This window comes from Crocodylus siamensis, chromosome 15 (genome assembly GCF_052110815.1).
Source record: "Crocodylus siamensis isolate JL-2025a chromosome 15, ASM5211081v1, whole genome shotgun sequence".
NCBI classification, from domain to species: Eukaryota; Metazoa; Chordata; order Crocodylia; family Crocodylidae; genus Crocodylus; species Crocodylus siamensis.
The window spans coordinates 13,184,704-13,199,433 of NC_143409.1; the positions used below are offsets into that span (position 1 = coordinate 13,184,704).

A 14,730-nucleotide genomic window follows, 5' to 3' on the forward strand; every position below is an offset into this window, starting at 1 on the left:
ACCAGCTATGGGGAGACTGCGAGGTAGAAGTTATGGGCATGGGAGCTTCAGACATGCAAGAAGTTGGCATAGAAGAAGGAAGGCGGAAACTTCCCCACAGTCATTCTGGAGGATTCAAAATTCATGTGCTTGAATGACTGGCTGGAAAATGAGCCATGTTTTGCCCTGGTCTGGGACAGCCGTTGCATAAACTGGTTTGACCCAAATTAGTGAAGTCTGATACTACATTCAACCAGGTTTATCTTAAACCAGGTTCAGCCATTTTGAAACTGGTTTATGTGTACCGTTTTACGTTCTGGTTTACGTTCTGTTAAAGGTTTAAACTGGCTTCTGATCATTTAAACCGGTTTATGTGTAATGTCTGACCCTAGCCCAAGTGCACTTCAGAGCAGATTTCGAAGGCAGCTCCCCCAACAGGTCTGCGGGCACAGCACTGGCCCTTCTCGTGCACTTTTCCCCAGTCTGCCCCCAAACAATTCAGGATGTAAAATATATTTAAATGGCAAAAAAAGGTCATTTAAGTAACAGAAAAAATGGCATAGGATAAAAAGATTTCCCTGGGTACCCCGCTCTGTTTCTGTCAGTGTCCATCTGTACAGAACAAAGCCCAGATTACTGGGTACTAACTGTGGCAACCCCCACTTTGCCTTCAGTAGGGAAACGTGCCTGCGGAAGGAACAGGGGATTCTACTGTAGATAGAAGGACACTGATGTTTCCTCACTTGCAGCCAATCTACAGGACATAATAATGATGGGCACTCAGAACCAGACACACTTTAGTTAATGATCAGATAGTGGATAGAGTGCCACTAGTTTCCATTTCGTTTCCATTCCTCTGTGTTAACCTCCATTGACCCCAGCAATCCTCTTCCTCCCTTTCTTCTCTTCCAGCAGCTTATCTTACATCTGTATCCACAGCTTCTTCCATTTTCTATTCTAGAATTTCCTTTTCACATACCTTCTCCTTGCTTCATTTGTTCTTCCTGCTCAGCTAATACCCCCAGAATCCTTTGGCCTAGACTTGTGCCTCATTCCTAATTCCTTCCATTGGGCACGGTGTCCCTGCCATGAAACACTGAGTGTGGATGTTCAAGGGGCTGCGACTCAGGAGAGAACTTGTTTTTCTTTTCCTTTTCTTCTTTTTACAGCAACTCCTCCCCGCAATCTTTAAGCACCAAATTCCTGAGTACCTGCGAGTTTTCTTTTGCTGGGGATAAAAGGACAATATCTTTCAGATACAGTCCAAACTCAGCTTAAGAAACAGCAGACCCCAGACACTGAATGTTTCATTCAGTTCACTGGTTTATCTTCTGAAGCCTTTGGATGGTTTTATTAGTATTCTGACTGAGAGCTCACTGATGGAATTAGTGGGAAACCAGACTGTCAATTTATTTATACCCTGCCTTAGGGCATAACTGCTGTGCATGTGTAAAGCTATTGAGATGCAGAGAATACTGTGTGTGTGTGTATGTATATATTGAGTGGAAGTGAGTTTATAGTGGAAAGCTGTTGCCCCAAGGATCAAGCAAGTGATGGATAGCGAGCGAGAACACCTCGATGGTATGTTTTCCCTCGGACTGTTCCTTTTTGCAACTCGGGGAACAGTAGTGGTCCCCCAAATCTCCAGCTGACTGCTGTTTGTGAATGTCTTCCAGCCTGGAATTTGCTAGAGCATTAGTCACCCTTTACTGAGACATCTCTGGTTTTAATTCACCAGGTCCTATGTCCTCTCTACCAACAGCTGAAAGCTGGGAAGCAATATCACTTTTGGCTGCAGGAGGAATTCAGCGCTTATCAATAACGATTCCTTTCTGCCTCCAGCTCTGTAACTGTATCATTAATCCTGGGAAGCATATTGAGGGCAGTTTGTGTAATGATGGAAACATTTATCTGTGGATAATTATTTGATACAACAATGCTGAATGTGACAAATTGTTTCGCAGTGATTTTTTTTTTTTTTTTGGCCAGAGATACAGTGGGTCTAGATCCGCTATTGCTCATGTATCGGCTTCACATAGTCCTCCTCAGCTGCTAGCAGCACTTGACACCCTGGATTACAGTTACAGTAGAGAAGGTGAGAAAAGGAATAGCTTGTGAAGACAGGACTGAGCATTCCAGTCCATCTTGATAGCTAAGTCCTACCTTCCCTTTGATCAACTTGTATATTCTCTATTCTCTAGAATTTGTATTCCCTCAACAAGTAAAAGGGTTGAAACCTTAATACAGATTTCAGGTGAGGCCTGCTCACTGCCTTCTGCAAAGGCATAATTAGGAAGGAAAAGTCAAAGAGCCAGAGCCGACAGACTGGCAAGTGGTGTCTTGGGTCTGCTTTGCCCCACAGTAGCCAAGAAACATCTATCCTGTCATCTTGTAATGATAACGGTGAGTTGAGAGGGGGCCAAGTGAACACAGGAAGATGGGAAACATGATGCAGTCCAGCAGAGAGAAAAGCCACTAACGACCTAGAAGGACAGACCACCACTGACAGCAATTCAGTGAGGCCCAGTGGGCTAGTCCTAGACAACTGTGGTAGCCACGCCACCTTCTCTCAACGGGTCCAGGCCACTCTTACCCTTCAATCCAGTGCTGCCTTTTCCTCTGGCTAAAGCACAGAACATGCTAAACCAAATGTGCCCTTTTCACTTGGGAATATCCCTGCCTTATACATCCTGTAGAGTGTGTTTGTATGTGGCAGGGCTATAAAGGTAGCCCCAAGGGACCATGTGGGCCCTTTGCTGGTGCCGTTGGGACTGGATGCCAGTAACACCATCAGTAGCTCCTGGCAGGTGCCATCAATAACATTCATTTCATTTGTCAGGCCTGTCAGCAGTTATGGCATGCACCCTTCGGCTCCACCCGCTGCTGAAAGCAGAGACAAAGGGAAGGAGGGGGAAGGAGAATGATCTGAGTTAGCCGAGTTAAAGAAAAAAAATCCCTTTGTGTTTGAAGTGAATAAAGTGTGTTAACAAGTAATCCTCTAGCTGAGGTTTCCAGCTGTTACTCCTGAGTTATCTGGTATCAAAGTAATACAGGCTCATGGTACAGCAGCTAACTTCAGTGCACGAGCAATTACAGCCTGATGCTTCTCAGGTATATTACAGTTTTATTATTATTATTTCTCCACTCGTAGTTTCTTAAGGCCTCTTCATATCCTGAATAAAACCCTAGGGAATCATAAAGCCACAGGCAGAGCTTTAGCACAGTTGCTGCTTGGCATCTCCCAGATTGATAGGTATTTAGTGTGTCGCCTTGATCTTGGAAGCAGGGACCTGTGATATACCCCAGGGGGGAGCCTCATGATGTATCTACCTCTGAAGACAAGGCCTTTTCACCATAGAAATGACATATTTCCACTTGGGAATGCCGTTGTCCCGCTCTTTATTTGTCCCATGTACTTTGACCCTGGCATACACAAAATAAGAAGAAATTTTTTTTTTCTTTTGGAATAAATAATAACCTTGTCATCACCAAACTTGCACGGACTCCTAAGTGTTCCCACTGCCTGCCACTTTCAGCACTTGGTTCCTGTATGTCCTCCCTTCTTTCTTACAATTATAACTTGCATTGCTGTGTTGTAAGAGTGATGATGTAGGCATGATGGTCCAGAAGCTATGCAAGAGGCAAGGCTTTCTTTGGGAGGTATCTTTTTTTGGACCAACCATGTAGTTGGAATAAATTTGTGCAAGCTTTCGAATGCCAGGCATTCTCCGTTTGGGCTGTATTGCTGTCACCTGTCGAACAGGCACACAGAGCTCCTGGCCTGGGAAGTTTAGAGTCGAACTAGCCATGCTGGGATAGAAACCTGAGGTGCATCTGTGCTAATGTAACAGACTGGTGGCAACGCAAGGAGTAGGACCAGTTTCTCCATACGCCTCATGTGAATGCCCTACCCACTCCACCACATTGCCACAGCTTAGTCTTCCCTATTACAGCCCATCTGTATTTGAATTGTGAGCTCCCCTGTGCAGGTGCTCATGTTGTGTTTCCATTTGCTTCTCTTGCCAGGGGTACTTTTGAGTGCATATTTCATTTTAGTTTATGATTGATGATAATTGTGATTATTACAAATTCATAATTTTTCCTCAGAGAGCAGGCAAGCATCTAGAATTTCAAATGGTTTGCTATGGAGAGCCATATTCACCAGCTTCACTTGCAGATTGAATTCCCAGTGTCACTTCCACGCGCTGTACCTATCAAACTAAAAATAGGGATTTCCACGCTGCCCTGACTGGCCTTCTGGGCCTGACAAACGTCCACAGGAAAAGCGTCTGCAAGGAGAACTGCAACAGTTTATGAGAGAAATTTCTCCCTCCTTCTGCCTAGCTGCACTTTCTCTGCTTAGAAATAATCGTAGCTCTCATTTCTGCAGAGCTGAATGATCCCTGAGGATCCAGAAGCGCTTTGCAAATCTGACAAACTCTGCACAGGGAGAAAGCCCCTGAGATCCGAGCTCTGCCGCCTCTAATGGATTAATGGAAGTTGCAAGGCTCTGTTACCCCCTAAGATGTCCAGTAATAATACCTGGTAAAGATCTGAGCGCAGACGTAAAGGCCATACTGGAATGGACCTTACACCATCCGCGTGGCTGTTTTTGGGGACTTTTGACTGTTACTAAGGAAACAGTCTTCGGTAATGGACTTGGGAGCGCATGTCAGAGGGGTGGCTTGGCTGCGGAGACGTTTTGTGCTGTAGAAGCCCATCGGATTGATGCTAGCTGAGGCAGCAATTGTTCAGTGATTGATTTTGCCCCGTGTGTGCTAGCACTGAAGAGTGCATTTGATAGGGTCAATACATACCGAAGCTGGGGAATTTCACAGACTCTCTTTCTCTTCCTCTCTTCCATATGTCTGGGGCTTGGTTCCTTCCAGCCGTTACATTGCATCTATGGAAGTCCCATGGATTTCATTAAGGATTACTCGGAGCCAGCGGAGGGAGAATTGGCCCCTTGGGTTTGGTTTGTTTTAGCCGTGGCACTTAATCAGGGAGAAAAACACAGAGGGTTCAAAATTCAGTTCTTTTCCAACAGGGCTCCACATCGCCATGCTTCACCATGGGCCAAGCCCCTTTGAATACTGGGGTATGGAAAATGCAGATCAAGATTTTGCCTCTCTGGACTGTCTGCCAGGGAGACACAGGTTTTTAATAGACTGATAAGCTCCTTGGAGGTGTTTGTTATTTTGTAATTACTTTGTTATTGATTTCTTTAAACAATTCATAACTCGTTAGAAGTCTTTCCCCTCCTCCTTCCTTTTCATCTTGGCTTCTGCTGACAGTTTACAGTGGCATAGACTATTAGCCTTCTCAATGGCTCCAGGAGATGGCTCTTTCTGTAAAGGGACCAAGAAAGAGAGGGAGAAAAGGGAGACATTTCTTAAAATGTCTAGACTTGCACATAGGAACTCCTGGGTTCTCTTACTAGCTCCTCCGCTGTGGCTGCATTCAAGTCACTTAAATCCTCGCCTTAGGCCGTGCATAGACGAAAGGAAGGGCACGTGTGCATGATATTTTAAAGTGGGTTAAATGGTTTACACCACTTTAATGGTGTTGGTGTTTGCATGCATCAGCAGCATATTGCGCAGTAATTCCAGCTGCTGTAGTAAATTTGGCGGTGTAACGCACCTTAAAGGACTTGAGGCACAGCAAACTAAAGCACCTCCAGGGAGTTTTAGTTTGCTGCCTTACAGCCGCGGAGCAAAGTACTGGGCTCCGTGAAGCTCAGGGGCTCTGCAGGCAGGCTGGCAGCAGCCTGGGAAGGCAGGCTGCACCCAAGACAAAAAGAGAGAAGTGGCAAGCCTGATTTTTATTTTTATTTTTCCTGGAGCCTGCCTACCTGAGCTGCGCGGGGGCCCGGTGCTTCCCTCCGCGGCTACAGTGTCCCCCAGGACTGCCTGAGCCTGGTGCCTGCAGGCAGGTGCCACCTGGGGCGGGGGGCGCTGCTACAGGGGGAAGCACTACCCCCCGCCCCACAGTCCAGGGACTGCTCCGCCCACCGGCAACTCATCCTCCCCTGCCCACCACTGGAGAGGCAGGTAAGTTTGGGTGTGTGCACGACATGGGGGTTTAAAGGGCCGTAAATTGAAACAGTGTTTTTAAAAACCCACTGCTTCAATTTAGGGCCCCCATTTTGTCTACACACCCTTAGTTTCCCCAAGTGTAAAATAGAGACTACTTTTCAGATGGCTATGAGGTCATGTTTGTAAATCACTCTGAGGAACAGGTCCAACTGCAGTAAGAGCAAAGTCTGCATATTAAGCGTTGGGGTTGGGTCTGTTTCTTTTCGTTGCCATGCCTTTGGACTTTTCTACCTGGAGCGCCCCTGCAGAGAGTTGTATCAGCCTTATTGCTGATGCCAGTCTTGACTCTCACTTTTTGCTTTTCACCGGCAGGGCCTGCAGATTGGAACTCGAGAGCTGGAGGAGATGGGCGCCAAGTTCTGCCTAGGACTCCTCATTCTGCAACTCAAATCCTGGCCCTGTAGCAAGAAGCTAATGGCTCAGGCTGCAGCCCTGCTGGATCTGGAGGAGGAGATCAGAGACTTCCAGACACAAAGGTCAGAGTAATATTACTTAGAAGGTCCCAGGTGAGATATAGGTTTGCATGGTTTGGTGATCACAGCACCAGCCCAACTACAGGCTGAGAGTCACTGTTAGGGGTGGGACTGTATTGTGACTTTTTGGAGAAGTGGACACAACTAACTCCTTCAGAAACCCACTCTGGCTGGCACTGATATCTTGATCTGCAGTGTATATCAGTAGGCTCCTCTGGGACTTTATACTCCCCTCCTCATGTGGTCCAGTACCAGAGAATGGGATCTCCCTTGAAAGATGTTCTGTCTCTCTTTAGAGGTCACGTGCATCCGTTCCCAACCACTGAGGATATGGGTGGGGAGACTTAGGAAGATTCACTGAGGTACCTTACAGGATGCCACTGTTCCTTCGAGCTGCAGGGAAGGGACTGAGGACTTCAAACTCATATGAAAGTGTGTCAGAAAATTTTAGGTATTTTGTCCCACAACAGGCAAGGCACCTACAACTCGCATTGGATCTTGTAAACCCTGAGTGAGAAGACTTGTGTCTCCTTGGCCCATTTATTGAAACCTTGATCTCACTTATTAGTTTAGAGAGTCTTTTTCTTTTCTTTAAACCACCAAATTTTGCTCTGATTTTGATGGTTATGGCTCCACTGCACTCAGTGGGGTGGACAAAAATGGAGTAGCACCAGCAAAGAGAATTTGACTTGAGTCTATGTCAAAGCAGACAGCACATAAAATCAGGTGTCTTAGGTGATGGGAATGTCACTCTGCAACACTTCTCACTTGCCAGTGGCATGTGTATACATCGAACTAATGTCCTCCCAAGACTAATGGAAAAAGAAAACTGGTGACTGGAGGTGAGTCGAAGCTCCTCCTACAGGTCTTTCATTATGTGATCCTCTCAGTATTATTAAAGCAAAAGGCAATGTGTTCGGTAGCAGAAATGCCCCAGAAATTTATGGTAGGTTTCCAGTCTTCCCCCTTCAAGGATACTTAGCAGCCATTAACACGACCTGTTCTCCATGCCGGGGACCATATTTACAACTTTGTTCATTGTTTTTAATGTTTGTGGATGGAGAAAGGAAAAAGAAACCTAAGGAATAGAGACATTCCTTTGGATTAGTCATGCCTACTTGTTCACGTGAATGTAGAAATGAAGCCATGACCATGTACCCTAAACAGCAGCCGTGCTGCAGACAGCCATCCAAGAAGCAGTTAGTGTGTCATAAGACACAAGCGCTCAAGTTTGGCTGGACAGATGGCTTCCAGGCATTAATCAAGCTGTGACTTTGGATCTAGAGCAGCATAAGCCTTTGTGTTAAAATATGTTCTCATATGGGAGGAACCCTCTCCTCCCCCACAAATGCCTTGTCACCTGGGAGCACAAGGTAAAGCCACTGGATCGGGTAGAGCTTGCCTAGGTAGTCATCCTGGTTACAACCTAAACAGGATATACTGAAGACTAGACAATTCCTGTTTGGATTTTGTTTAGTTATTTTCATTTCAGTTCTTCCTTGCTTCAGGCCTCTTTAATTGTGGACAAGATCAAAAGTGGTTGTACCAATTTAATAAGAAGAAAGCTAGTTGCACATAGCTATTTCTTAATGAATTGATACCAAGATGGGGTGAGAATGTCAGGAGATCTTGGAGGATTCTCATACTGTTGAAATGTTGCAGGGTAAGGATGTGGTCAATTAGGTGCTTATCCCAGCAGAAGCACTAATCCCTTTAACATCTGTGCATTCAGTACCTCACCACAACCGAATGTTGTAGTGTTGCAAAGGTGTAAGAGAGTTTTACTTCTTTGAGCATTCCCAGGAAAACCCGTGCATTGGCTGGGCAGAACTGCTGGCTTGGTGGAATTCTGTTAGTCGAGGCAAAGGTTTGTTAGCTAGAAACATGTTTGCAACCCGGGTCCGGCACTGAAACTTGAATTCCACTCACTGATATACCTTTAAGCTTGTCATAGGCAAATAGGGGGAAGGTACATAAAAACATGAAATGTAATGACATATACGGTCCTTTATAAATAATTAAATGGAAATGAATGTGCAGTGTATTGATTCTACTACAAAAAGCAATATTCCACTCCAGACTATATTTGACTGTAGTCCAGAGAACTACAGGAACCCAGTCATCAGAACGTAGTGTGCAGAGGAGACATTGTTCACAGGCAGAAAAACAGAAATTCCTGGCCTGGTCGACACTATATATAGCATCTGATGAAGTGAGCTTCAGCCCACAAAAGCTTGTACATGTGATCTAGCTAACCGTGGCTCTCTGGTCTTTACTAGCCAACTTTGTGGGAATGATTCCCCACCAGAGCACCTGCATTAGTTGTTATGACAGAGGAAGCTATACTGTAGAGAGCTGTAATGTAGACCTTTTCATTCAGTCTTCTTCAGCACAGTTAGACAATACAGTGCTAAGAACACAACAGCTGTGTTTTAACCAGTTTCCACTGTCACTACCACTTCTTGGGGATGCACTAGAAAAAAAATTTAACTATGAAGTTTCCTAGATAGGTATTTCTATGAGCTTGAGAAAAAGAATGGATTGGTGGTTTATTCTGGATGATGCCTACTTCTGATGGTTACAACAAAGGATATATTTTACTCTCTGCAATTGAGAGCATACAGAGGTAGGACTGAAAGTGCCCAAAGTATTTTTTCCCCTTGTTTTAGGTCCCTGCAGATCAGTTCCTTATACAAGTCATTCACAACCCATGAAGTTTCTTTGGGCATTTTGTTTTATTTACACGTTTTGCACCAGTCCTTGAATGGCGGCTATCACAGAAAGCACTTAGCTAAGTCCCTCACCCAAAAATATCTAGTCCCAAAAACTGACTTTAAAGAGATTATGAAATAGAACAAACACAGTGGTTTGTGACAGCTTCCTCCAACTGAAATTATATCACCAATCTGACAATAAATTAGCATTTCTCCAAAGATAGCTTGTACTTTGTGAGCAAAAAAGGGAACCTTTGTAATATCAGTACTTGGTGATTCTTGCCATAATAGTATTCACCTATTGCACTGGAAAGAAACAGAGGCTGGTGAAAATTGAACATTTCTTTTTTTTTGGTACTTGAAGCTTTTTGCTGAAAAGAAGGTGAAATTATTTCATGATCAAAATTGTCCCCCTTCTCCCTCCAGTTTCTTCCATCTTTATTTTTATCTTTTAGAGGTGAGGGATTTCATTCCAGCAAGAGCAGTCTTTGCTTTCCATTAAAATGAGCTAAATGCACCCAAAGATTTTTGTAAACTATCAAACACAGAATCTATGAAAATGTTACGTCCTTTCATAAAGTGATAGTCAGAAATGCATCTCAGAAGAGAAGTCATCACCTAACAGCCTGAGTGCATAAACCCCCTGTCTCAGTGATGGGTATTTATACACAGCCATAATGAGTGCACCTGCCGAGTACACTCATATACCTGTACACCTGTGACTGATATGGCTGATCATCCTTTAGTCCATCTGGAATATCTTTGTCACAAGATGTATTAAACTAGATTAACACTTAGAGTTAAAGATCAGTGGTTTTCTTTCTATATGCCCTGCTTTTCTGAAGGTCTGCCTGGAATGGTTAACCACTCCCAAAGTTTCATGTTTCAGCGTTTTCATGGGTTAAGTCTGCTTATTTTGTTCACAAGGGAATGGGCTTGCTACTGACATTGTACCACCACTCAGCTCACACTTGCTAGCAATTTCTGAAGTACCAGAGAGCCTGTTTATGTCTTATGCTCTAGTCTGAATCCCTTTATTCCTTTCGGGCTTCATTGTGGTCACCCTTACACCAATTTTTTACCATAGTCACTGTTTGGAAGCCTTTGAATATGGGGTAGCTCCTCCTGATTTATTAAAGGCCAGTGAAGATCAGCTTTGACCTCCCATTGGTACCAGAGAAGTGAAGTTACAATTGAATTTGGGTTTGTTTTTCTCCCTATAGCCCCTTGAGTTGGTACATACATTAAAGTGTCTGTCTGGCCAGTTTCATTTAATCTGTCTGTTTGATCTGCATTCCAAAGTGCCCATCACCAGTGCATACCCAATGACAGGTCAAAGAAGGAAACAAGATGTTAACCAGCCCTGGAGACAGCTGGCTCCCAGACTTAATTAACTAAGTGGCTCATCACAAACTCCTGCAGATTGCAGTTTGTGGAGACAGAGTGTCTAATCCCCCTGGTCTGCTCCCTCCATTGCTTTTGCTTTGAAATCCTTGCAGCTTGTCTCTGGCGCATGCTTCCTCAGTGTCTGGGGTGTTTGGCATTGACTCTATATGTCATCCTCTCCCTCTGACAGCAAACATTTCCACCTGTCAGAGCTGGTATCTAGACATGTCTTTTAATCCTTCCTTTCTCCAAACTGTCTCAGCTCTGTGGATGCTGCTGCCTCTTTCTTTTTCCTCTGCCCAAGCAGGAGACCCTGAGGAGCACTGGACACTGCTTGCTTCTTTGGTATAGACTGTCTCCTTGCACTTGACACAGTTTGTTGAAAGCAGAGGTCATTCAGTTGGAAGGAGGCAACAACAGTCAAGGAAGTGAGGTTTCTAAAGGAAGCGTCCCACCTGAATGGGAAATTTGTCAGGCCAGATCCGGCCAGTGACCCATTGCATTCAGTTTAGCTTACTGCCTCTGTTGTAGCTGATGAATGGTGGACCTAATCAATAATTTGACTTGGTACCTGAGCAAGAATTTCTTCCTGATCCTGCTCTATGATCATCTTCTGATTGCGGGCGTGGCATGGTGAATGGAGCAACTCAATGCAGTGGCAGAGTGAATAGGAGGAAGTACCATTTACTGGCAAGATTAATACAGAGAACTGGATAGCAGCAGTAAATATAAGGTTCAGAATGCCTGACTCCCCCATCAGCTGTGCAACTCATTTGGAGAGCTGGCCTGTTGGAGATCCTGAAGGGTCTTCTCATGCAAGGTAGCTTCCTCTGTGTCAGCTGTCCTTCCTACGTCCCCTGAGGAGGTGTTTCAGGGGCCTGTAAGGGCAAAAGGAGAGCCAGCATGTGGGAATTCATCAGCTCTCTGTCCCTGACTGCCCCTAGAAACAGAGCATAGGAGTGTCCTCTTTCCTTCACTGTGCCCCAACACCGTCTCTTCTGCTGTGCTGACTGTAAACTACAAGCTGCTAAGGTCTGAGCCCAAGGCATAAACGCATCTAATTACCAGATATGTACCTTTTTAAGCCTGCCTTTGAAATTGGCAGTCATGTCCCAGCATTCCCTCTGGACCTACACTACCACTGTGCGATCTCTAGCCCTAGCTCTATAGTGTCTAGCTCTATAGACACTTGACCATACTGGGTAATAGTATTTACTCTGTGTATACTTTAATACCGAGTTACTTCAGGCTTTGCATAACCCTTTTTTATTCAAAGCTCCCACTGACTTTCTACTGAGCATTACATTTGATTAAGGACTAAGGAAAAAAAAAACTGAATCAGGGTCTTAAGATTTTGCCTTGCGTAAGTACTTCCCACACTGACAGGCTACTGGAGCCAACCTTGTGGACTACAAGCATCTTAAAACCTGCCATCCTTATGACATGAAATGAGGACGGGAGAGACTGGAGTTGAATATGTTTCCAAAAAGAATAACTTCCCAATTCCACCTAAATTCCTTCAGTCCTCAACTGATGTGTGCGGTCAATGCCCTCAGCACTAGGGTGGAGGCTGAGTCGCCCTGAAATAATTCCTTGACTCTGTATCTGTTGGTTAACTCACTTCAGACGTTATCCAGTTTATCGTCAGCATTTTGTTATATATGGTCAGCATCCTAAGATGCCTGTTCTAGGACATTTCATGTTCACCCATGTTTAATAGTCAAAGATACACATGGCCTATCTGGGGGCTTTCCCATGCTTGGCACTTCCTTTTACCAGGGTGCATAGTGCATATTTATGTACATAGGCAAGCAAGGTTCTTTGGGTAGATCTTTTATTAAACCAACTAAAAAGTTGGAAGAAAGTTTTTTGCAAGCATTCGGGCACAAACACCCTTCATCAGTTATAGGGAGACTCTGCTGGTGTTATCTGTTCTCCAAGGTAGAAAAGAAGCAAATTTACAACAAGCGCATCTGTGAAAACACAAATGAGTGGAAGTTTGGGAGACAATGAGTAGAGATAGGAGGGAGCGGGGGGAAAAGAGGGAAATGTGTGAAGAAATGCAAGTGGTCAGCTAGAGGCAGGTTACCTGGGGTGCCAAAAATCAAGTTGTAATGTGTCATGAATCTAATGTCTTTATTAAGTCCATGATTTTTTGTATCCAGTAGGTTTGTGAAGTTTGTAGGTTCATCTATGAAAGGTATTTTATAAATTCCCTTTGCGAGTTCGAATTCAGGGATTGGGGAGGGAGTGATTGTCTTGTGAGAAGTGGACACCCACAAGTAATTGGATATTTTTGCCTTTGATGGATTTTTAGTGTGCTTTCATTCAGATATGCAGTTGTTGTTTGGTTTCTCCTACATACTTTCCATCTGGGCATTTAGTGCACCGGATGAGATATATTACATTGCTGGAGGTGCAGGTGTAAGATCCAGGAGTAGAGATGGTTCTGTTGTGGGGTGTAGCTATAGTGGGGGCTGGTGGAGATGTGTTGGCAGGTTTTACATTTTTTGTCCTGGCACGGTCTGGATCCATTTGGTGTAGTTTGCACATAGCACACAGGATATGATTGACTTGTAGAAAATGTTCTGGATGCTGATAGCTTACCCCAGTTCAAAAAAAATATTGGACACATTTTGGAGGAAAGATCCAACAACAGGCATGGTAGATTGGGGTGCAGCCTTGAAATTGGAACTTTCTGAACCTCTGAGCGCTGGAAACTGCAGTGAAAGGTGAGCAGGGGGTGGAAGATCAACCTGTTCAGCCTCCCCTTAGCATCCATGCACTGCAACTGTGTGAGACAGGCTGGTGGGCCTGATAGAGCTATGCTGTGGCTCATTAAATAGCATTTCTTCTGTTCTTCTGTGCGCTTATCTACATGTAATGCCCCTTCTGCTGTGGGCATTCAGTAGGCACTTGCTGAATATCATTTTGCCCATTCCAGGATCTCAGATGTCCATTTGGGGGTTTGGTGCCCAAGGAAAAAAAAATGTCCTCCTGGGTGTTTTGCTCAGCACATCGTCTTCCCCAAGGGCAGAAGTTGGCCTCATAAGCTCATTTTTGCATTGGCCCTTAAAGAACCTTTAATCTCATGTTTTCATGCTCCCCCAGAGCCCTGCAGTGAGCTCAGACCTTCAGGAGCTCTCTGCTGGGAAGATGGAGTGTCGACATGTACTTTGGACATCATGTTTTTTGACAATAGGTTTCATGCTTCATTTGCTGTAAAAGCGATTAGGTTTTAGTCAGCGCTGTCCGAGTAACTTCACATTTGTCATGACCAGGAAGGGGATGGGAAATGTGACTGTTTGCTTACTTGAAGTGGTTCAGAAAGGGGGGAAGGGAAAAAGGAAAAACCTTGCTACAGTTTTCTTTTCTACCTGCTGCGTGAACTAATCATGCTTTTCTAAGTTCCCTTCTCTATCCCCTCCTTTTCCTCCCTCAAGCTCATGCTTAAATGTGTTTTGTATTTGCTGGAGCAATTCTAAGCCATTTGTTCATGAGACGGCTCATATATGTTGAGAGAGGGTTTTGCAAAGTCAATAAGCATGTTCTCCTTAGTCAGCAATTATCTACCCCTGTGTTCCTTTGTCATCTCTCCCCTCTCTTCAGAAGAGATATTTTCTCTCCCAGATCAAATGGCAAATACTCCTCATATTGCTATTAATGGAAAACAAAAAGTTTAATGACTGTTCTGGTCATTGGTCCAGTTGTAGTCTTCTCAGCTCTCATATATTAAGGCAGGCATATCAGTTTTAACCTGCTGTTGTGATTCAATAGTGGAATCCATACCTGTCATGTGGGGGACCTGGATTTGATTCCTGGATGCACACATGACTACAGCCCTTTGAGGCACCAAATGTCTGGACTCAGTCTGGCCTTTGGATCCTGACTCAATGGTCTAAGGGGGGATGTAAAGTCTGTGCAGCCTCCACTCCTCCATGCTTCTGCCTGGGCGTATGCCTGAAGGTTGTGGTGACCTCTCATGCATAGGCCATGATCCAAAAGAATTGACAGATGGCTCATCTAAGATTAGTGTGTAGGCATGTATCTCAAGGGAACATCATCCTCAAGGGAAATATAGGG

General features: G+C 44.6%; 1 protein-coding gene across 1 annotated transcript in view; it reads left to right on the forward strand.

Moving 5' to 3' along the window:
• AGBL1 (AGBL carboxypeptidase 1) overlaps positions 1 to 14,730 on the forward strand; it is a 411,668-nt gene that overhangs the window by 286,224 nt on the left and 110,714 nt on the right. Inside the window, exon 22 of the mRNA XM_090028682.1 lies at positions 6,387 to 6,550. Within this exon, the coding sequence (XP_089884808.1) occupies positions 6,387 to 6,550 (164 nt within the window). The remainder of the gene's footprint in view (positions 1 to 6,386; positions 6,551 to 14,730) is intronic.